At 34.0% G+C, this 25990-nt stretch overlaps 1 protein-coding gene across 3 annotated transcripts in view; it reads right to left on the bottom strand.

The window, feature by feature from the left end:
* The window catches only part of LRP1B (LDL receptor related protein 1B), a 1899539-nt gene that overhangs the window by 207425 nt on the left and 1666124 nt on the right, over positions 1–25990 (bottom strand). For all 3 annotated transcript variants that reach the window (XM_078451331.2, XM_078451332.2, XM_078451333.2), the window contains exons 61-66: positions 16168–16356; positions 15178–15326; positions 8724–8817; positions 5197–5313; positions 4960–5079; positions 3423–3542 (exon numbers count right to left, since the gene is read on the bottom strand). In XM_078451331.2, coding sequence (XP_078307457.2) covers positions 3423–3542; positions 4960–5079; positions 5197–5313; positions 8724–8817; positions 15178–15326; positions 16168–16356 — 789 coding nt within the window. The remainder of the gene's footprint in view (positions 1–3422; positions 3543–4959; positions 5080–5196; positions 5314–8723; positions 8818–15177; positions 15327–16167; positions 16357–25990) is intronic.

Genomic DNA, 25990 nt, shown 5'->3' with positions numbered 1-25990 from the left:
TTGGTATTGTTTATAAAATTTAAAGAGAAAAAGGGGGGTGTGGGTGGCTCAGTTGGTTAAGTAGCTGACTTGGGTTCAGGTCACGATCCTGTGGTTTGCAAGTTTGAGCCATGCATTAGGCTCTGTGCTGACAGCTCAGAGCCTAGAGACTGCTTTGGATTCTGTGTCTCCCTCTTTCTCTGCCCCTCCCCTGCTTGTGCTCTGTCTCTCTCACTCTTGAAAATAAATAATAAAACATTTTAAAAAAATAAAGCGAAAAAATGTGTTTCATTTAGGATCTATCAAGGTAGAACACATTACAATGCTAGAACTTTAGAGTTGATAGAAGCCAATTAGATATAAAGCTATAGATATTGCTTCTGAGAAATAAGTTGTTAAGAGCTAGGTGAACTCTAAGAGTAAAGCAGAATCTCCCTCTAAATTTAGCATTGGACCAAGAAAATATAGAAGAAAACTGCAATAAAAATGAGTTACATACAGAGGTTTTGTAACAGAGAACAGGCCAGTCACTCAACAGCACTTCACACGAATCTACTCTATATCTTGCTGGGCCCTCAACATGAGAAACATTGAAACTTACCTTCTATTCTAGACAAGTTCTGTTCCCACAAAGGAACACAGGGCTCAGATTCAAATAATAAGGCCTTAGCTTGATAGGGTTAATTTTAAGAAGTGTTTTTATTTGCTTGGTTTTTTTTTTGTTTTTGTTTTTTTTTGCTTTTCCCTACTCAGCGCAAGTATTCTGCAAAAGTGTTAACAGACATAGCAAAAATACACGGCATTTCTATTTTTATTGAGGACAGAACAAAGGGGAAGGAGCTAGCCTTTTTAGCCCACCAAGAATAAAGACTGAGAAATGGTACACTAAAATGTGATATAGAAGTTTTTTAAATTAAATTAGTTCCTGCCACAATAAAATTTTATAGTGGTCTAAGGCAAATCAGATGGCAACCTTCTCATCTCTTCTCTCCCTCTTACTGTATGTATGTATGTGTTCGTATACTGATCTGGAACTTATGGCAATGACTGTGGCTGGGAGAAGTCTATATAACTTTCAAACAGAAAACATTTAAATATTTTTCTCTTTACACAGAAAGAATGAGGTGGCTTTATACCAAGTCTACAGAGTAGATGCTTTAGTGTGAAAAACCCTTGGATTCAAGTCCCAGTTCCACCACCTGCAAGCCATGACTTTGGGGTAAGTTATATAACCTCCTTGGGATTCATTTACCTCATCAATAAAATAGGGATAGTAAAGGGTGTCTGGGTGGCTCAGTCAGTTAAGAGTCCGACTCTTGATTTTGGCTCAGGTCATGATCTCAGTTTGTGAGATCCAGCTCTGTGTTGGGCCCTGCACTGATAGCACAGGCCCTGCTTGGGATTCTCTCTTTCTCTCTCCCTCTCCCTCTCTGAATCTCTCTCTCTCTCCAGAGCCCTTATCTCTCTCCCTAAATAAATAAACTTTATAAAAAATAGGGATCAGGGCACCTAGATGGCTCTATCAGTTAAGCATCTGACTTTGGCTCAGGTCATGATCTCATGGTTAGTGGGTTTGAGAGCCACGTCGGGCTCTGTGCTGATAGCTCAGAGCCTGGAGCCTGCTTCAGATTCCATGTCTCCCTCTCTATCTCTCTGTCCCTCCCTTGCTCATGTTCTGTCTCTCTCTCAAAGATGAATCAACATTAAAAAATTTTTCAAAAAAAATAGGGGATAGTAGAGAGATTACGTGAGTACATGACTATAAAGCGTTTAACACATATCCTGGGCTATATGGTAAATACCAAATTAAGCATTACAGTTATTATAATAATTGATAATTATTAGTTTGATTAATATAATCTGTGACAACAGTTAAATAATATCAAAGTAAGGAAGAACAAATTATAGATATTCCATAAAAATATTCATATAGCTAATATAAGTCATTATTCCTTTTCACTTCGGTAAACCAAAAATACACAAGACTAGCCATTAAGATAAAAGAAAACTAGCCAAGAATATAAACTAGTCTGTAAAAGACTTTGATAATTGTTAGGGACAAATCAATAATGACTATACTTCAGGGCTTTGTGAATTGATTATGAAGACCAATTCTACAAAGTGGTAAATGGGGTTTCATGATACTGTAGTAAGTTATTTTGGTTGCATGTTCTGAAGACACAGTCACATGGAAGACAGTATTAGGAAAAACACTTAAAGACACACGATTGTCATTTATTACACATATGTCTCATGAATGTTGTGCAGAAGTGGAATTTCAAAGAACACAATGGGTTTTCATTATTTTCTTTTTTCTCAGAAGAGGTAATTAAGAGCAGTGTGGAATATAGCAGATGCATTTAACCCAATTTTGGCTCTGAAAGTCTTGGACATGCTATCTTCAATTTGGAAAAACTCTGTCTTTCTCAATCAATTAGCAGATTAAATAATTTTTTGCTTCCCCAACAATGCCATGTTTGGTGTATTCACCTACAACATAGCCTCGGTTACTGTTTAATAAATGTTGATAAAATGAATTACACATGACAACTACTCTTCATTTCTGTCTTTCCGTTGACATTTTCAAGATAGAATCGAATGTATTAAACAAAATGAGTATGTTCTCCATTTCTGCAACATTAATTAATAAATAATTCTTATAAATAAAACAACTGATCTTAAGTAAAAAAAAAGGTTCAGAAACAAATGCCAACTTAGGTGTTCGCTGTCATCTACTAAAACAGAAAAGATACTTTTCTTAACTTTCCTTTTATTTCACCATGTTTAGGAATGGATAACAATCATTGAATGAATGGAAAACCGTATGTATTTAAGCAAAAAAAAAATGAAGTCTAGAACAATAAAAAGGTAATGTCTTGGGGCGCGTGGGTGGCTCAGTAGGTTAAGCGGCCGACTTTGGCTCAGGTCATGATCTCACGGTCCATGAGTTCGAGCCCCGTGTCAGACTCTGTGCTGACAGCTCAGAGCCTGGAGCCTGTTTCAGATTCTGTGTCTCCCTCTCTCTGACCCTCCCCCATTCATGCTCTGTCTCTCTGTCTCAAAAATAAATAAATGTTAAAAAAAATATTTTAAGGTAATGTCTCATTTTTTCTATTCATTAAATGCTAATACCAAGTGCATACTCTAATACAAGATGATGGCTTAGCCTACCTTTTAGATCCATCTTTTTAGAAATAGTTTTGAGTTATATTAAACAATATTACTCTTCTGCCTTACCCTTCTATAGGTAAAAACAGCTAACCTGAGATTGCTGTTATAAAATAGCTAATATGAGGTTGTCATGACTCTGCGAGCACAGAGACAAAACTTTCTCATGTAAGACTTCAGTTTCATCAGAATTGTGTTCAAACCCCTTTCACTGTGGCTATGTCAGATGGTGACACAAATACAATAGGAAAGATCCAGGGTCACAAAACACTCACCACAGTTGGCCTCATCTGATGCGTCCGCACAGTCTGGATCCTCATCACAAACCCACAGCTTGGAAATGCAGTGTTTAGTAGTTTTACATTGGAAATAGTCTGGAGAACAGCTGTTTTCGGCTTAAGAGGAAAAGATCTATTAAAATGTAGTTTTGAACAAAGACAGACACTTAATCTAAAAAATAATTAGACAAATGTTAAGGATAGTCAACTGGAAATGTATCATCTTCTAATTAATAAGGCTCTGAAGGTGAAGAGTTTTAACTTTCATTATCTATAATATATTCCAAATGTCCTTTCCAGTATAAATAAATAAAACCTATTTCTGTAATGATACATTTGATAAAAATCAGAATTTTCAGAACCTTACCTTGATTAGAAATATTTTGAAATTAATTTTAAAAATAAACAGTTCAGAGCCTTTTGGAATAATGTTACCAGATAAATAAGAGTAAGAATTCACACATTCACATTTTTATACATAGAAAACAGACTAAATCAGAAGGTATTAGTGAATAAGGAAATAAAAATCATAAAACTTATCAAACTCTCTACTTGTGTTGAGTTTTTGAGGGAAGAGGAGAACATCTGACTTACACTGTAAACTGCATCACAAATCCTAGTCAGTTTAATGGATCAGCTCCTAGAATGACTAACCATAAAGAACTGGTACTGACTTTATTCTGAATGCACCATCTTAATCAAATTGCTGGGTGACTGCACATTATTTACTGATAAAAGTTTTAGGGGAATAAAATAAAACTTCAGCAAGACAGGAATGTTGACAGCTATTCTGTTGAAACCCTGAAAACCTTGACAGGTACTCTATTGTTCAGATTCTGGTGTGTGTGTGTGTGTGTGTGTGTGTGTGTGTGTGTGCATGCCTGTGTGCCTAAGTGTATATATGTACATAATATAAAGTGTTTGTCTTCCATTTAATCTAATTTGATTTTTGGTGGGGGATGGAGACAAGGGGCAAAAAGAACAAGATATTTTATAATTATTCTTTGGAGTATCTTGTTAAAAGACATTAAATAGAATATTATTTACAGTTTTTAACAAATAGTTTTGTTAGGTTATTTTGCTCATCATACATTCAATATGTATTTTATGGGAAAAAAACAATCTCAATTAATGGACTTGATTTCAAGTAACTAATCAATAGAAGAAAATTACCTGTAGCTTCCTACTGTGGACACACACACACAAAATCAGTTTATGAACAAAACACCACAGTCACCTGTAATGTTGGTTTTGCTGCTTCTCTTAAGGATGATGTGAATGAATGCATGTTGTTTCCTGTTTGCCATAATCTTCAGGTAGTTTTCTAAGTAAAGACTACCATGTTTTAATTTTCTCTATATTCTTTATAGAGAGCTTCTTAAATAACCTATCCCAATAGATACCTATTTGGAGCTATTTGCCCATAATTGGTATTATGTTTTTCTACACTGTGTGGTACATAATAATAATTTTTAGACCATTTTCAGTTGGGACTCAGAAGTAAGATAAGACAGAACATTTTAAGGTGACTTACGACAGTCCCTTTCATCTTCCTCATCCCCACAGTCATCTTGTCCATTACATCTGAGATTTACCGGGATACATTTTTGGTTCTTTGTACACTTGAACTGACCTGACAGGCAGACATGTGTGTCTAAAAGATAGAACAAAAAAAATTTGTGCTGAAACCTGTGTCTGAATTTAAATCGGCGCACACATAATCAGCTAAGAATTAGATTTATGTTCCTTAGTTAAGAATTTAATCACCTACCACAGTTGAGTTCATCAGAATTGTCTCCACAGTCATTCTCTCCATCACAGATGAAAGCAGGAAGAGCACAGAGTCCAGTTCCACACTGGAATCTGCCTGGCTGACATTTAAATTCAGCTAGGGAAGAAAACATACAGGTATCACCAAATGCCAATCTTAGCTCATGCCTTCTTAAAAAGAGCTTTTCTGACATTAAAAATATTTATTATTTCATTATATTAAACATATTCTAGAGCACATTGTGGATGTCTCACACCTAGGTAGCTATTAGATTCAGATTACAGTACAGCTAAGCTGTGAGCAACTCAGATGACCTCCAGATTACATTTCATAAATTAACAGAAATTAATTCCACATGATAATGCATTTTGCCATATTTTTGAGTTTATATAAGAAATAATGATGAGGTGCCTGGGTGGCTCAGTCGGTTAAGCATCTGACTTTGGCTCAGGTCATGATCTGACGGTTGGTGAGTTCAAGCCCCTTGTCGGGCTCTGTGCTGACAGCTCAGAGCCTGGAGCCTCCTTTGGATTCTGTGTCTCCCTCTCTCTCTGTCCCTCCCCTTCTCATGCTCTGTCTCTGTCTCTCTCTCTCAAAAATAAATAAACATTAAAAAAAATTTAAAGAAATAATGATGATAATAATCATAATAATAAAGTGGGATATACTGAGCATCTACTCTGTATTAGACACTGGGCTAGGCCCTTTCACATATAACTACGAATTGAATCTTGTCATAACCTCCTCACCTCCCCATCACCATGACCATTTTACAAATAAGGAAACTAGTTCTCATGGATATTAATTATAACCCAAGGATGTACAAGTTTCAAGTGCCAGACCTGGAATTGAGATCCAGATCTGACTCTGACGTCTTCTCACAATCTATGTTGCTTGTAATAAAACACTTATCTTTTGACTGATGATCCTAATGTACATTACTAATCACTGACTTTAACATAATTAATATGCTGCTTAGTTGTTCAAATAAGTCAACCAAATACTAATAAGTGATATTTTAAATGTTCTTCGGAACATTAAGTATGCTTTTATATTTACAATTAAAAATTTCCTTAACATTAAAAAATAACTCAATATATGCTTGACTTCTATAGAAGTGAGTTCTGAAATGTTTAAAGTAATTTAACTCCAATCTGTGACATTTATTAGTCAATTGTAGTTAAGTGTTTAGTTAGTTAAGTGTTGAAACTGTGTGATACTTAATTTTCTCACATTCTAAACGTGAATTTCCTCTATTTCCTGTTGCTTCATATATGATTTTCTTGAATACTCCTTTGCTACTGAACCAACCTTCCCATAAGAAGGGTTACAACTATCAGAGGAGTTTCATGCCTGGGAAATAACTGGGAAGCCATCTGACTTTTAAATATGTCTCTAGAATGGTCTGGAAAATGTAATTACAAACTTCTGATGCCAGAGAATTCATGACGCATCACTCTTAAACACATTTATTTAAATAACACTACTGAAGTTTGCAAGTAGGTGAAGCTGGGATTAAGCTTTCCAGCCTTTTCAGGTGAAATTATAGATATTGCCAGCAACCTAGTCCCTGCAAATTTTGATGATGCAGCTATTCACAAATGAATTCTAAACACTCCACAGACTCATGTACATCACTCTCCACCTCACCATAACTCTTAAAATAAGCTTCATGCCTACAGATGTTTGGTGCTGTTAACCCGTCGACTCCAAGTAAAAGATCATTTACTAAAAGATCACAGAGATAATGTCACCAATAAAAACATGTTGAATTGGTATTTAACCAGGATAAGGATGATGCAGAGACTCTCAGATACCAGATGTCTCTTTGGTTCCCTCAAAAGACATTAAAGTTATATTTGTTCACCATGCAGTCTGAAAGTGTGTAAATGTGAAAAACTTACTATACTAAATCTTTGGTTAATTTTTCATATCAGTATGGTGATAGCATGATATTCCAGTCAAGATTAAAATTGGAACTCAGGAGATGCAGATATTTTAGAACGGAAAGCATTGGGTGCCACTGACTGTAACTGTAGGTCATTATGGTGGTATTTCCTTAGAGAACATATTAGTGAATCTGGGCAGGGGAGGTCACCTTAATATGAGGACTGATTTAACATATTCATTCTCCTTTATTTCTATAAATTACAAAGTAAGATGCATTAAATTACCATATTGTAGGAAAATTTACTTTATCACAGGGAAATTAATAACTTCCTTTTAATTAGTAAATCTTGGTTGTTCAGCAATGTAATTTCTTGTTTCTTTAATAGTTCTTTTAATTCAATAACTTTAAAAAAGAATAATTCAGGCATAATAGTATGCCTATCTCACACAGATATTACTTTCATATATTGCCTATCATAGTGAAAACAAAAACTGTATTAAAAACTCAAAGACCAATGGACATTCCAGAAACATGAAGAGACTATTAGAAAACCAATGACTTCTGTATCTTTTTTCTTTTTCCTTGAATATACAGTTTCTTGCTTTCAAAGATACAAATGAACGATGTGAAACAACTTCAAATGTTTTATACACTTGGTAGTGCCCAAAGAGATGGGATCCATCTCATCTAAGTAACTATCTAGATACCCTAAGTTTAAAACAGTTTTGTAATTATGTGGTGGAAAGTTCTACATCAGAAAGCAACTAGTTTTTACTAAGACAGTTTACTGTCTTTCTTTAGTGCAAGCCTAAGGATCTTGAACTCAATTGTCAAGGCCAAATCATGGCAACTATCCACTGAGATTTGAGGGAATCATGATTGACTAAAAGCCTCTAACTTGACAGGACAGTATTGGAGTGACCCATGGAGTGAACTATAAAAGTCTATCAAGACAAAGTTTATTGTGTGTCTGTTACAACCGAAGTTACCAGTGATACCTAAATGTACATGTGTATATACATGTGCACACACACACATATATACAAACACATGTGCATATGTATGTATGTATGTATGTATGTATGTATGTATGTATATGATACCTAACCGTGCCAATTACAGTTTGAGTCAAAATATAATTGGTAGTCATTTTAAGGCAACTAATAAGAGCATACTAAATTGCTAAAGAACAAACTAATGATTTATATTGGAAAAATCTCGCTTTTAAGGAATTTTCAGTATTTTAATACTGTCAGAAAAATTGAAAGATTAATCCCTTAAAGTAAGATTTTAGTTATTGAGTGGAATTCTAAAAACTTGCCCAGTTTTGCTTCTAATTTGGTGACATATCCAGTCAAAATCATGCTGAATGTTACTATACTGATCACTACATGAGTGTAATTATACTACGAGTAAGAAATTTTAAGACAAAACAATAACACAAATTACTGACAGCATCATTCTAAATGCAATAGTTAACAGAGACATACCCAAGATATTTTAACAATTTTTGTTACATTTTTAAAGATTTTGGAAAAGCATCAGAAGGAAATATTTAAGGTCTTACTTTAATTTTCAAGAACTGGGATTTAAGGAACTCTTAATTCTAAATTCCTACATTCACTGATGTACTCACGACAGTCATCAGGTTCGTCAGATCCGTCGCCACAGTCATCCACAGTGTCACATTTCCACCAGAATGGAATACATTTATCAGTTTTGCAACGAAACTTAAAAAAAGAAAAAAGAAAACGAAGAAAGGTTGAAGAACCCTATCACCATATACAATAAATATTTAAAAACTCACCAGGGCTAAGCAGCCTAACCTACTCTCTTGATACAAATGTGAACTGTGGTGGTCTTAGAGCATTCCACAATAAGGAATAAATGCACAACAAGCAACAAAATGATCTGCCAGGAAAGCACAATGTTCAGGAAAACCTCCCGGGATTTCCAGAGCACAGACAAGCTTATCCATTTACATATTATCTATGACTGCTCTTGTACCATAACAACAGTGATGTAGTTGCTACAGAGACTACATGGCCAGCAAACTTAAAATATTTATTACCTAGGCCTTTAGAAGAAGCTTGCCAAATGATGAATATGGATAAAAATCCATAGAAATATTAGGAAAAGGTATCCAGAATTAATTGAAAAGTTGAATTAATTTAGTTAATTTGATTTAAGATAATTGAATTGCATTTTCTTAGCAATCTTAGACAATTTGATTAATATCAATCTGTCTCTGATCCTTAGTCTCCAAATGAGGAGCTTAAGATAATCTGGATGATCCTTTCCAGCACTGTCATGCTGTGATTTCATGGAATTTTCTGAACACACAGCCTTTAGCCATAATCAATATCTGTCCACATAAATTTTAAAGGCACTTCTTTAAAGTACTTAAAACCAGTAAAGTTTTTTTCAGTTTTCAAAATTCTTAATAAATACACATGATCTTTTAGGATAAATAAAATAAATTGTCATAACTAAAAAATAGATACAAAAATTGCACTAGAAAGTTAAATAGGCAAGGAAGACTTTATTTAAGACTATGGCAATACAGGAGAGAGATTGCACTCAACTTCTCTGACACAAAATGCAGGGAATGGGTTTAACCTAAGGGATAAACTAATGGAAAAGTATAGTCAACATGAGTAGACTATCTGCTTAGTAGTACTTATCAAAACTGGGCTCCTACCTTCCAACAGAGACTGAGACAGGCTTGGACTATCTTTTCTGATGATTACATTAAAAAAATTTTTTTAAAGCTTATTCATTTTTGAGAGATAGAGCATGAGCATGAGTGGGGTGGGGGCTGGTTGGGGCAGAGAGGGAGGGAGATACAGGATCTGAAGCAGGATCAAGGATCTGAGCTCTCAGCATAGAACCCAGTGCAGGGCTTGAACTCATGAACCATGATATCATGACCTGAGCCGAAGTCGGATGCTTAACCAACTGAGACCCTGGTACCCCTTATGATTAAATCTCTATGGGGTGGTTCCCAGGTCCTTGAGGAAGATATTGCTGGGCTATAAAACTGGCAGGAGGCTGGGAGAAAATTTACATCTCAAAGGGGCAGAGAAATAATTCACAATTATAAGTTTTCTAAGGTAAGAGCTCTAATAAAAGTGATTCAGGGGCCTACGGTCAGGAAGAAACCATCTCAAGTTGAGGAATATTAAGGCTATTTTGGTCAATGACTTACCACCCCATATTACATCTTCCTCTACAAAGCCTGGCAAAGAACCTAGCAAATAATAGATGCATCTAATTTAAAATGAACAGTGGCATGTCAAAAAAGAAAGGTAAAAAAATAAGATTGTAACAGATTTTTTTGCTGAATATTAATTTTTTGAATATTATATTATTTTTTAAAAATAGAAACATTGAAGAAAACTGCTGTAATAAAACTTGTTCTCAAGATTATCCAAAACACTATTCACTGACATATTTATTAATGTATTTTATTTGTTCTATCATCCTTTCCATTTAAAATAGTTAAAAATTATAAGGAAGATAATAATTCTATTACTTAAACAACATTTCTTTTTAACTCCTTTTTTTTGGTCACAAACCATCAAGTGAAAGATTAACAATAGAGAAACTAGTTGAAAATGTTGTATGATATCATTTACTTATAAGCCATTTAGCACACAAGTAACTCTTTGCTAGAAATATATTTCAGAAGGTTATTATTGGATTTTTTTTTAAAAGGTGAATGGAATTCCAATTCTCATCCTGAAACAGGGGTTATTTTGTTCTCATAAAATAAAAGAAACTAAAGAAAATCACACTTTACATACAAAGCATACATGTATCTAAAATAATTGGCATTAAAAATTTACAGTATTAAAACCAAGCAATAGATAAAGTTTAGCAAATTTTTTCCAGCACTATCAAATTATTTTTGTCTTTATTTCAACAGAAATTCAGGGAAAAGCATGTATACAAAATTTATCTGGAACTGAAAATATTAGTTTCATAATTTTCTAAAATTTATTAATTTTCTTTCTGAAGTGTTTCTGTTGTGATTCTCATGTGAGTGACCTGAACGCAAGGTGACATTTATCTTAGCGTGCTGTATGCCAGACAGATATGTAACAGAGAAAACTACAGTCTAGGTTTAATTTTGTTGAATGAAATGGATTATTAGTAAGCTAAAAGTATTGGGGCGCCTGGGTGGTTCAGTTGGTTAAGTGTTGGACTCTTGATTTAGGCTCAGGTCATGATCTCACAGCTCTGAATTCAAATCCCACCTTAGGCTCCCCACTGTCTGACAGAATGGAGCCTGCTGGGATTTTCTCTCTCCATCCCTCCCTCTCTCTGGCTCTCCCCTGCGTGTGTTCTACACATTCTCTCTCGAAATAAATAAACTTGAAAAAGAAAAAGAAAAGAAAATACTATTACTTTCTTCAAGTAAGAGAGAATTTGATGCTAGCCTTTGCTGAAGTTCTTTGGATATCATGAAGTTGATTAAAGGCAGATTTACATTATTTTCTTAAATAAGAGAGTGATTTTTTTCCCCAGTAGCAATATGGGAGGGAATAGAGCACTGTGAATCCAAGGCAAGAGCTGACTGTTCAACTGATTTTCTCGTATTTGCTTAGCCTGTGGTCATGTCTGTGGTGGTTTTCATAAATTACCACAGGAAAAATATTACCTTTATAGATAGTGACTGTCTGGGGATATAAGGCTAACTCTGAAAGCAATTGCCCTGAACATTAAACATTTCCAGTCATTACAGTATATCAAAGTACATTAGTAAGAGGATTTCATACCTCCTGAGTATATTCATAGTCTCCCCAATCAAGATTTGAAAATATCTAAAATACGTATTTTAAAACTCACTACATATGCCTGATTTAAATAAACACCAACTGTTGGAATTATATATGATATGACGATTGTTCTTGCCATTTCCTTTTTAATAAGAACATAAAAAGGTTTTGAGCTAAGAGAAGGCCAGGGTAAAATATACTTATGATGTTACTTTTTATGCTAATCAACATTTTATTCATTACCCTCAGAGGATGATTTCTTCTATTTTGTGTCTGGGCTTCATTTTTCTCATACTTAAATACAGTAACTTAAAAAAGATAAATGCTAAATATAAATATAAAACATTCTTCATGGTAAATGTTCTCCAAGACTAATATCTTCATAAAATAAATTGCAAACTGCAATTATCACCCACAAGAAGAAGCTATGAAGAAACTACTAAATACACGTCTATTAAAATGGATACAAGTATAAAATGCAAATCCTGAATACACAAGTGAAGTTTACTTGTGATAGAGAAAGTCTCCATTTAAAAAATAAGTAAAGCTATTTTTAATTAATTCTTTATTAGGAAATAAAAATAATTTAAATTTAATATTTGAAGTAATAAATGATATAAGAATTGGATTTAATCTTGATTTTTTAATAGATTTTCATGTTCATTTTAAATTCTAATAGAATTCTTACTGGTATGATTTGTCTATTTTATTTTTCTAAAAATCAGTATCATTCAAGGGATATATCATTGGTTGCATTCATTAGATGTTAAAAAATAAAAATCTTTGGGTAAGATAAATTTAAAATGTAACGTTTTGGTCAGAATGTTTAATAGTATGATTCTAAAATGTCTATATTATTTGCTTCACTTCAATTTCAAACCTCACTAAAAATTGTGTTTCTATGAACCGACTTTTCTGCAAGAAGTGGTGTACAGTCAGTAGTTTCTTTTCTCACTGCATCAGGAAAAAATCAGCAGCAAATGGTCGCATAAACCATAAGACTTGCTGGGATAACCACTAAGGGATTGCATTAATAGTTCTTCATTAAGTTTTTCATAAAAATGAAAAAAATTAAGTGACGACTCTTCTTTTCAGGAAGTACTGCTGACAACAAAGATATTGAACCCACAATTTGGTTCACTGTTGTTCTGTCTTGTTCTTGAATTTTTAAAAAATTTCATGTAAAAACACTATTGGGGTATTTTAAAGTTATAAATATTTTCATCATGTCACCATTGATACCAAACTGGGAAATAATTTAATTACATGAGTAATTTTTTTCTGGGTATTCATTTCATTGATCTGATTTTTTTTTTGTCACTGAATAAGTATAACTATAGGTTATCTTACATAATAATTTGAAAGGTTTTATCCCTTTTATGATTATATAAAAGCTGATGTTTGACTCCCTATGTCCTACTATTTGAGGTATTCCTCTGGGTGTCAGGCAGCCTTTGGCTTTACTCTATTTCTGGCTGGCTCCTGAGGCTCATCACACTAGAAGTAGGGTAGGCAGGCATCATTTCTACCAAGTCACCTAAGACCAGTGTTACCTCAACAGAGTGACTCATGAACCACTCCAGAACAAAGGACCGGAGGATACTTCAGAATAACCTGGAATTTAAGCAGGAGATTTGTCTAAACTAAACAGCACTAACAGGAGTTATATTTAAAAATATTTAAAAAACGGGTGCCAGGTTGGCTCAGTCAGTTAAGCATCGACTTTGGCTCACATCATTATGTCACAGTTCTTGAGTTTGAGTCCCACGTCTGGCTCTGTGCTGACTGCTCAGAGCCTGGAGCCTGCTTCAGGTTCTCCATCTCCCTCTCTCTCTCTCTGCCTCTCTCTCTCAAAAATAAATAAACATGAAAAAAAAATATTTAAAAACCTGTGATTTCTCCCTTAAATTTTCTCTCTAGGAATAATTAAGTTGCTTATTTCATGTGTCACTGTGACTTAAATATCTAGTTCTCTAAAGATAATGTATTTTAGTTACACAAACAGGGGACTATAATTAGAACACACTTTGTAAAGAAAGAAGAAACTGTGACCTGTGCTTCCAATTACACATCAGAACCTCCTGATGGCAGCTGACACTACTTGCACAAATCCCCTTAAATACATTTTGTTTGCACTCACTACAGGGCAAGGGCAATAACAGCACTTACCGTGTACCAAGACTTTTTCCATTGAATCGCCAAAATAGTGGCCTGGATATATTACATTTCCACTTAAAATATGAGAAAACTGAGGCATCAACAGTCTAAATAACAAACCCAGGATAAATTCAGCCAATTTAAGCAGAGTCAGGGTTACAGACACAGTGAATCTGGCTTCAGTGTATGTGCCTTAACCTCCACACATACTGCCTTCCTCAAAGTGGTCTGGTCTTCTGCATTTCTACCACTTTTTAATGGTGATACTCATAGTGATAATTTGAGAAGCTGGGTGAACTCGTATTAGCTTCTCCATTCTGAAAATAAGCACATCCTGAGAGAAATTCAGTGTTGTGCCATGAATTAACTGCTAGAATTAGAAAACTAGCAAATTCAAGACACAGAATTCCAAGAACAAATTTAGTAATTTTAAAAAAATCATAGTTTCTTTGACAATTTTATCTTAAATAACAGAATGACTCAAATATAACAAAATTAAATCTTATAATGTCATATGACTGTTACCTAAAATTTGAAAGTAATAATGTTAAGTTCATGCAACTACCATCGAGTAGAAATTTTAATGCCTTTACTAAAAACAATTACATGCTGAAGAAAAAGAGGTTTTAGAATGAAATTATTTAGATCATATAATATTTCAATAAAAATATCTAGAAACCTACTTTTTGTCTAATTCATCTTTTCCACATCACTTTCTCTGAGGAATGGGAAAGGAGCAGAGATGGTGATAGAGCAGATTATCTAGGGAGAATTTTTTCTTTGTTTAAGCTGCATATAGCTATGCCTCAACCACCTTGCCTTCATCAAATATGTCATATCTCTTCTGATGGTTCTGTTATGGCCACTCATGATCTGAACCACTGTTCTGTGCAGAGCTGTGTAAAAATGGTTTTCAGGTTTGATTTTGTTTCTCTTTTTTCCTCTATTTCCTAAGGTCTCATTCTAATGATATACACTGATTGCTTTTCCCTTACTCTGTGACCCCTCTATATGATGTATAAAATGTTATGCTAAACAACAACGAAAAAATGACATTTCAAAATGGTTTAAGCCAATAAACAAAGTTCAGGCAAAATCTTTCTAACAGCTCGATAATACATCCCATGAAATGATTTCTAGACCTCTACTGACCTGACTGGCTGTGCAGTTGGATAAGCAAGTCCTGTTGTCAGCTGCAAGATAGAAGTTGGTGGGACATGCACAGGTGTGAGTCTTTCCGGGGGCTAAGAGGCACAGATGACTGCAACCGCCATTATTTATCATGCAGAGATGTTTAGAGACTACAGATGAGAAAGAAACAACAAAACAGAATAATCAAGACCAATAATATAGCATGGGATCAGAGATAGGACATTTAAACTTCATAAGTTGTAGAATTTTGTAATCAAGAATTCATCAAGGTCATAAATATAATTGTATTTTATGATAAATTTTACTCATTGTCCAATGGCATTAATTTTGCCATTAAAAAACTTTAAGGATACATTTCACAAAAACAAGCATTTTAGTAGAAAAAACTTGTCCATCAGAAAAATACGGACTAAAAGCATTTTGGATGAAGACAAACATATGTTTCGAAATATAAATGTAAAATAAAACAATGGAACAATGAGCTACAACTAATAGTGTAGTGGCCTTGTTTTCTAAGCCAAATAGTGTTTTAAGCAAAATAATCAAATATTTATTCCATAAGGCCTGATAGAATTCCTACTAGACATATGTTGAAGCAAATTTGATATATTCCTCATTTTTAGAGCCCCATAGATACTTAAATATAATTCCTTTTACCCAGCATTCCAGAAAGTAAGGATCCTATGACTATTTTGTAAATAAATCATTTCAAGAATGCATTCTTTATTTCTCCAACTACATGTATTATTGTCACTTCAACTTAATGTATCAACAAATTAATAATTCTCTGTACTATTATTGAGTTTCTAATCATATTCCTTAATAGACATATTCGATATCAACTGAATTCATCCTATACAATTATGCTACATAATGAAATCTGTTACTCATTCTCAAAAATTAATTTACACTTAACCATGGAGGAAACAAAAATGGAATGTTACTAAAAGATGTTGATGCGCTTATGGAAATCATGGAAAGAATAATTACCATCAGGTTGTCTATAAGAATGATACACCTGGATATCTGTGATGGCATGCCATGAGTTAATCAGTGAGAGTCTGTCTGCTCCAGAGGTTTTATGGGCACGGCTGAGTGACTTGGTTTTCCCATCAGTCCAGTAGATGTAGTCTTCAAACAATGTTAGTGCAATCACCCCTGGAATATCTTGATTAGGGACTGTAATAGGAGATGGTAAGATTAATGTTCAGTCTTGGAAGACTGCCAGTTAAAATATTCAATACTACATGGGCTGACAGATACAACTGCTACAGAACTTCATGTGAATAATTGCTGTGACAACCTGTCAGGCCAGCAAGGTTCTTTATTACCGGTTAAGAGAATGCAGGATCTGGCACAGGAGTTTGCTTTGCTCAGAGTTAGCCTGATTCGACCACTAGGAAGAAATGAATGCAATCCTGCTCACAAATAATGGAGGCTTCAACAGAAAGAAATACCATTCTCTCTCTCTCTCTCTCTCTCTCTCTCTCTCTCTCTCTATATATATATATATATATATATATATATATATATCTCCATCCATCCAGTTTTTCCCAACTTAAATCCTTAAATCTACAGGTCGTTGTACTGTTTTCTCCCACTTTCAAATTGATTAAATTATATATCCAGGATGAGATGTTGTTTAACTCCTTGGAGATAAAGTGACTATAAGACTACTATAAACTATTTTTAGTCACTGAGATTTTATGAATATTTCTACATGCAAGATGAGCTGGCATAGGGATGAAGGAAAATAAGTGTGACAGACCACAATGTATTAAGCAGGTTTAACAGTCATAAAACTGTTTAGTTGCAGGTTAAAATTATTTCCTAATTATACTTTCATTATAGGACTAGGTTTAAATGTGAAGAGTAGATTGAGCATCACAAATGTGAATTTTTCATTCAAGAGATTCCAGGGTCCTAAAAGGTACATGAGATATAATAAATTTGTTTGGTGATTTAAGATTAAGTAACTTTAAAATATGATAGAATTTTCTTCAAAAAACTTTTCAAAAGCTATAAATAAAAAAATGGAAATTCCTTAATTTGCACAAGCATTCCAATATTTCTTCATATTTATTTTCAGATCTATTAGAAATTCTGAGAAACTGTTCATTGATGAAAAAAGGTACTGTAAGCCCAGTAATAAGTACCTTTTTATAACAGATTTTCATGACTGAGAATTAATGTTTGGCATATTCCTGAGTAGTAACTGAAAAACTATCAAAATTTCAAGCACAATTGGTTAGTTTTGTTCAACTGGGCCAAATGTGGTCAGAGAATTCACTATCACTCAGAGAAAATAGAAATAAAAGCAATAAGATGAGTCTCCTGCAAATAGATTACACGTTAGGGTCTAGCCAGAACTCCATCTCAGAATAGATACTATGCCTATGAAGGAAGTAAAACTCAAGCAAAATCCATATGTGTACACTTTTGATGCAAGTACTCAAAGTGAATGATCTGTGTATTCCTACAGACATGGAGTCTATCGCTACAATGATATGTGGAATTGGATAGAAAGATGAAAAGAACACTTTACCAGAATGAATTATATCTGAGTTACTTACACAAACTATTCCCATTTTCCCTCTTTAGGTGTACAAATTCATTCCAGAAAGATAAAACAAATGTGGCAAAATGTTAAAAACCAGGTTAATCTTGGTGATGGGTGATTATAACAATCTCTCAACATATATGTATGTTTGGAAATTTTCAAAATAAAATGAAAATTGGCAGAGTAAGTTGAAACTCCCAGAAAGATCAACTCACATTTCCTTAGATGCAAAGTAAATAATCTCATCATTAAATACAGGCTCAAAAAATTAATCATCATTTTAAAAGAATCTCTGTCCACCAGAGATTTAATGTATATATAAAAAGTAGAGCCATTGTAAGAATTTGACTATGAACATCTCCAATGTTGCGTCGTTTTTGGTAACTATTCAGTAAGTAACTATGGCTGACATTTGTTAAGCACTTTGATACCAGGAAGTTGGCCAGTGTGGTTCTCAGTGGGAGGGGGAGGCAATTCTGGCCCCGAAACAAAAAATGATCACACTCACATATTAATAGTTCTGAGGTTGAGAAACCCTGTGATACGATATCTACTTTATATATCTTATTTAATATTCATAATTTTATTGTATAGTAGATAGATCTCACTTTGCAGATGGGAAAGCTAAGATCTAGAAAATTTAAGTAATTTGACCAAAGAGGGGGATTAAAAACAAGTAAATGAGAATCTAAATCAGACTCTGGCTGTTGAGTTCTTTGCCACTTTACCTACTAGCACTGTTTTCAAGAAAGCCAGCCTAGTAGGATAAAGTGTTGGTATAGACTGAACTGTTTCCTCCTCCCCCCAGGATGACTGTATCTGGAGGCAGAAAAGAGTGGGGTCCTAATCCAATGTGACCAGTGTCCTTATAAGAGAGAAACAGACACCAGGGGAGTACACATACAGAGAAAAGGTTATGTGAAGACACAGGAAGAGGACCATCTATAAGCCAAGAAAAGAGGCCTCAGAACAAATCAAGTCTGCCACCACCCTGGTCTTGGACTTCCAGCCTCCAGAACTGTGAAAAACTAAACTGCTGTTGTTTAAGACTCCCAGCTTGTGTATTTTGTTATAGCAGCCTTAGTAAGCTACTAGAAGTATATAAAGCAATGACTAATTTCATAAGCTCCATATGAAAGTCAGTTTACCTAATTACTTGATTGAAATTAAGTGATTTTTTTTCTGTGATTTTCAGACATGAGGAAAATTAAGTACTGGACAAGTTTACTATCCCTAATCTTATAGTGATTACTCACCAGAAAAATCTCTGTTATCAGATAATCAATATAAATTTATGGAGATCAGAAAGGTGAACTCTTATTTCAGAAGAAGGATGGCACACAGCTGAATGTACAGAGAATATAGAAAAGGTCAAAGTGAAGAAAATTAGCCCATTTGCCCACAGTGACCATCTGTTTGATTTAATCCCTTATTTGATATTGGCGTAAAGAATAGGAATGTCACTCTAGTGGCTTTATAAGCCCGCTCCAGGACTGCTCATTTGGCAAACATGTTTATTTCCCTAACAGCATCACATACAACCACCAGAATATTTATTCTTGAGAAAACAAAGTAAAAACACCAACTTGAGTTAACGAGATGAAATCCATTCCCATACATCTAATACTATAGTAGCTCCAACAATCTATTCTCTAAGAGATGGTGAAAAGTTCACTTAATAGCCACAAACAATGCCCATGAAAATCAAGCAAAACAAAATAAAGCAAAATAAACAAACAAAATACTTTTATATTGCCTTTCTAGGAGTTCAGCTCACAAGTTGGCAGTATGCTTTATTTCTTCTTTAGGACTTAAATCTCTACAACAAGTTGACTATTTGCTTAAGCTTCTGTGAAAAAAAATCGCCATATATTAACTGCTAAATGATAAGTATAAATAAATGCATGCCATGGTTGTTTTTCCATCAACAGATGTTGAATTTAGGCCACGTTGAGATTAAAAGAGATGTTCCAAGCCAAATCATCATATATTTTGGTATAAGAAACTTTTCTGATTTAGAATGAGTAAAATAAAATTGCTTATTTTTGGTTGTCTCTTTATTTGTTTACTTATTTTTGCTTTGTAAATATGTGTGCATATATGTATACATGCATTTATAAAATACATGCATGCACATTTGTAATACATTTATAACATATATAACTATATATTCATATATAATTCATAATAAGTTCATAATAATAAGTCCATATAAATATAAACATGGAATGTGATGGCATGAAAGAAACATTTAACAAATTCACTGAGATGTGGTTGTGTTTATGGAAAAAGTAGTCAATGTTTGCTAAAAACAATAAAGGCTATCCTTTTTAAGAGAAAAATAATATGACCAATTGTCATATAGAAGACTGCACTTGCTTAATTAAAACACAAATGTGAAAAACAAACTTAGGAAGTTTTTGTTTATAGGTATTCAGTAGATATATTAAAAAAAGGACAGAAAAAATACAACTATTGTGTGGGCTGCAGTTTAACAGGTATTTATTATATCCTTAAAGCCTATTTTAAAGCTGCTTTCTGTAGTTAAGTCTCTATTCCGGATAAGAGCCTTATTTATTGTACTATTTCCAGCATTTCACTCAAGTACTAGGCTCCTAATTTTTATCTTATAGACTATATCTATCAGAATAAAGAAGTTGGTGTTTTGCAAAAAAAATAAATCAAAGGATACTCTTTATGGAGTTTTTCCTTTTTTTTTTTAAGTTTATTTATTTATTTTGAGTGAGAGAGAAAGCTCAAGTTGGGGAAGGGCAGAGAGAGAGAGAGAGAGAGAGAGAGAGAGAGAGAGAGAGAATCCCAAGCAGGCTCCACGCTGTGAGTGCAGAGCCTGATGTGGGGCTCAAACTCACAAATTATGAGATCATGACCTGAGCTGAAATCAGATGCTTAACTGACTGAGCCACCCAGGCACCCCTGGAGTTTTTCCTTTTTAGTCAGGTTGGATGCTATCCTATTAATGTTCCTAGTAATTATGGCAAATAGAAAAGGTGGAAATCCAGAATATGCTTTTGGCTTAACCAATGCCTCACAGTTAGAGTTATTCTATAACAATACTCTTGATTATTCATTTTTTTTTGGATAGCATTCGTCATGCTAAACAAGTGTATTCCTAGATAATATCTTTCTAATTTTGTATTTCAACTTATCTAGTTTAAATACTTAGGAACAAAATGCACAAATTACACAGTGTCCATCTTTTGTAGAGTTAAAATGTCATAGTTGGTGCTATAGGTAGAATATAATATTGGGATAATGGCAGATTAAGCACTACTTTGCCCAATGGGTTAAAATAGAAATTTCACCAGAGATACGCTCTCTCTCTCTTTTTCTTATATAAACATTAAAAAATTACTAAAAAAACCTTAGCAATATTTTTTATAGTAAAACAGGGTTCATAGAATGCAACCACTAACCATCAAAATTACAGACTAACTTGAACATTACTATTTTTTTTTCCTTTTGAGTATAAAGAATTTACGCAATGCTTGGAAGAAAATGCCCTAATAGTTGTCAGTGTATGACCAACTAGGTTTAGAAATTTAATCTCTTAAAATTTTAAAGTAAAGTTAACAATTATATTAGATAAAACATGAAATTCTGTCATTTTTTTCTTTTTTAATGTATTTTAAGACTTCTACTGTCTGATTCTTGATGATATTATCCTAAGGCTCAAGTTCCTGAAATACTGCAAAATTATTCCAACTTTTTTATTGTTTTTAACCTTTTCCTATCCCTTTTATATCAGCCAGATTTCTTATTGCATATAGAAAATAAATTTTAAATGATAATTGAAAAGAATAAATGAATTATTTACAGAAGTATGGGTATGGTCAGGTACTGATGATGGATTTTTTTTTTTTTTTTTTTTTTTTTTTTTTTTTTGCTTAGGTCTGTTACCAGAACCTGGTGAAAGCTATGGCTAGTGGAAAAGAGCCATGCAATAAGAACAGTGGTCATTTAGTGGAGGAACTCAGCCACTGCCAAACCACTGTGGGTAAGCAAGAGGGAAAGGAAATAAATAAATATTCCAACATCTTCCTCCATCCACATTCTAATCTCCTGTCAATGTTTCCCATGGATTCATTTCAACCTGAAGGCAGAAGATGACAGAGCCTTGGTGATTCAGTCCACAGAGGTCTGCATTCTAGAACTTGGAACATGGCAAAGAAGTAAAGGTAGGCCAACTAGAACTCCCTCCAGGTAGTATTTCATATATATATATCTCAATATATATGAAATATATTTACATTTTAAGTTTATTTATCTTTAGAGAGAGACAGAGAGGGCAAGCATGAACAGGGGAGGGTTAGATAGAGAGGGAGAAAGAGAATCCCAAGCTGGTTCCATGTTGTCAGTGCAGAGCCCAGTGAAAGGCTCAATTCCAAGACTCTGGGATCATGACCTGAGCTGAAGTCAAGGGTCAGTTGCTTAACAGACTGAGCCACCCTGGCATCCGAAATGTACACACATATTTTTTATCTCTTATATCTCTTCCCAGATCAAAAACAATCAACGATACTCATTGTCTAGGCAGTACGGTACAAACTATTGACCTTGATGAAAACAGCATCTGTCTTCAGAAAAGAGGATCAGGATGCTCACTAATCCTCTATTCTGAGAGACCTTGATACTAACAATTTTCCCTCACACCATTCCAGAAAAATAATGTACAACAAGCTACGTAGAGAAGCTAGGGCATAAATTAATGGAAGAGAGCATGAAAACATACAAACAAACAAACAAAAACAAAAGGATGAAATGAAAAAGAGAGAAACATTTAGCATTGAAAAAATGAGGTGAGATTAAAGTAAGGCTAAAGAAAATGTACGCTGGAAAACACACAATAAAATTAGATGATGAAAGAAAGTAGTTTAATGTGCCAAAGAAAGTGGGAGATCCATGACAGTGGTCAGTAAGTGGGTGGATAATGGATTTTAGTTTATGAGAAGTGACAGAGAAGACTGGGTGGGTGGCAAAATGGCCACAGTCTACTAATTTCCAGAGCATGAGTGCTGAGCCAGTAGCTGTAGCTACCAACACCCCATCAAAAAGAAAGTGCTTTATATAACCTTAGGGCCAAAGACATTTGTTCTTTGTCAGTAATTATGCATCCCCTTCAGTGTTATTGATTGCAGAATCCTCTTTTTCTTATAAGTACTTCCTCAGAACTATCTACAATAGGGTAAGAAATGTTCCATTTAATATTTGCCTCCATGAACACTTTTCCTGCCTATTCTTTAACACAACCCTAATTAATGGTAACAGTATTGTAAATAAAATTTCGGGCAAATGGGTCCAAAGTCCATTGTTTGAAATGAATAAAGGCATTAAGAAATGGCAAGAACACTAAGGATAGCCAACATTTCCAAATATTATGATAGAATTTCAATATTTACTTTTTTCAATATGAACACAATTTTTCAAAAAGTTTATCCATCAGTGAAACCTTGAAGGGAATAAAAAATAAATTTCTTCTATTTGGCATATGCCATAGTGCATACCAGATCTGAGCTGCTACTACCTGAGACTCTATAATATGAGGACATCTTTTAAACACCGATCAAATATCCAAACAATAGTTATATGTCCTTCCTTAATGAATTAGTGTATACTGGGACACTTAAATGCATACTTATTGAAATGAATGTAATATAGATGGAGAACATAGAAATTAGTGCTGTATTTAGAGCTCTTCTTTAAAGCCATTAGTAAGAGACTAAAGGCATCCTTAAAGCCATTAGAGGCTAAAGGCATCCACTTCAAATAATACACATTCTCCATATAGAGTAAGAATATGTGGTTTAATAAAACAACAACTTCCTCTCTCTCATCTCTCATCTATATTTTTTTGAGGTGGGGGGGCGTAAGTGGGTGAGAGGCAGAGAAAGAGAGAATAAGAGTGAGAGAGAGAAAGTGGGGCTCCCCCGGGGCTTGTGTTTTAACCAAAGAGGAACTCATGTTCACCCGCAGCGGAACTCGAACTCACCGGATTTGGTACTCAAACTCACAAACTGTGAGATCACGACCTGAGTCAAAGTCAGGTACTTATTAAACAACTGAGCCACCCAGGCACCCTCTCTCATCTACATATTTTTAAGTTATTCATAATAGAAGGTCAAATATGGCCATTTCAATATTTAATACCTAAAAAGAGTATTTCTGTTAATGAATGTGAGTATTTATAGAGCAGACAATACAAATTGTAGTACATTTATTTTGAAAACTACACTCTGCCTATAAATATCATCTCTTGACCAGGACACTGCTTTCCAGTCTCTAAACAAAGCAACATTGCTTTGTGCACTTGGTAAACATATAGTACTGTTGCTTTGAAAGGTTCTGAATTTTTCTGCTGGTGATACAAATCTTCATAGACATTTGGCAATGTGTTTTCAGAGGCGATTATCAGAACTAAATATAGGAGTTATGATAGCCCCCACACATGCACTAGGAATGTGTTTGTGAAGCTTAAAAAAAGGACTTTACCTATGGGACAGTTATCAATAGAGCCATTTACATGAGTTTACTATCTGGGTTTTGCAAATTCTTACAATTACAAATATGGTTCCAGAATAAAAAACAGAGAATAATGTAACATATTACAAGCATTTTAAAATGTGCTCTAGGTAGTCCTAAGAATAAGTAGGGGTAGGTGAAGTAATTGATAAAACAGTCTTCTCTCCCAGTTCCAACCTCAGCTAAATTCCTTTCAGAAATGTTAGAAAGTCACTTATTAAATAAAAAACCCCATTCTATAGATAAAAACATTGAACCATATTGTGGCAAAGCAACCTGCTTAGAGAGTAACCTGGAACAAAGCCAGACCTACTGATCCCCATACCCCACTGCCTCTTATTTAAGATGGATAAGATTTTTGAAAGTGGTTGAAAAGTCATACTAGGGTAATACTTAAAATTTCCCATTTCAAAAAGTATATGGAATATATGTGGCATTTGCAAAATAATAATCTATTTAAACATATACACAATGTAAGGTAACATGTGCTATTCAAGGAACAAAACTGAAAGACATGATTGACACTGAAATTCTAAGACTTTTTAGAAATGGCAGTTAATTTCAATTTATTTTACTGTTTCAGGAACATTTCTATAGTAACTGAATTGTATTTTGCTCCCTTCCATTAACTTTTATTGTATTGTAAACAGCAGCACATCAACACCATTGGCATAAAATAGCCTGTGAAGTCTACTGTTTGTAATGGACTGTGAATGATAGAGATTTTTTTTCCAAAAGTACTAAAATGAAATATCCTACCAAGAAAGAAACACTCTAGAATATTGTAAATTTGGAGAGTGGTGTTTATTAGATTCCCTTCCTTTTTTGGTTTCAGTGTGTATTTAAATATTCTACAGACCCAAATGCAAGAGCTACTGAGTTTCAAAATACATAAGCACAACATGCTCCCATTGTTTTTTTCAGTGTTTTCAAAGTGACTTCTTAGAACAAAACCCTTCGTATATATATTTATGCTATTTCACCAGCAGCATGCTGAGACTTGGATTCCTTTTCCAACATTAATTCGATGATCACTGCATGGATTATGATTTGGATTTTTAAATCCAAACACAGAACTGCCCCCTCATAACACAAACTGGATTCTCAGAGCAATAAACAAACAATTGAGGTGGACTACAATATTGACACTTCAATGTAAGGTTCTTCAGGTCAAGGAATATAGAAATAAATGAGGAGCCATAGTCAACATAATTGCATGAAATTTTCAACAATCTGTCCACAGACTAAAAGACAGTTCAGTGATAAACTGTAGTTTGGAATCATAACCAACGATTCCTTTTCAGAGAAATTAGCAGTTATGAGTATGCATTTTTCCAGTATGCTGGATAAAATATATATGTGACCAACTGAATTTACACAAGTTAAATCATTCTGGGATACAAAGAAGAATATTCTGATAAATATTTACTAGAAAAAATTTATGTATTTATTTGAATACATAAATTGAAAAATTCACGGTCAAACATATCTTTTTCTTAGCTCACCCTATTGTTAATACTAATCACAAACTATTTTCAGCCTTTTTGTCAAGAAAATAGCTACCTCTCTAAGGTATCTCAACTTCAATGGCACCTGTAACAGAATAGGAGGAAAATGAAATCTGATGTCATGTAGTTTGATACAAGCAGTCAGAATGAAATTTTGTTCTAAAGACTAGAATTTTGTGGAATTTAATTTTCTTTCCTTAAATGGAAA

The sequence above is a fragment of the Panthera onca genome, chromosome C1 (genome assembly GCF_046562875.1).
Source record: "Panthera onca isolate mPanOnc1 chromosome C1, mPanOnc1 haplotype 2, whole genome shotgun sequence".
NCBI classification, from domain to species: domain Eukaryota; kingdom Metazoa; phylum Chordata; class Mammalia; order Carnivora; family Felidae; genus Panthera; species Panthera onca.
This window is presented reverse-complemented; position numbering and strand designations above follow the sequence as displayed.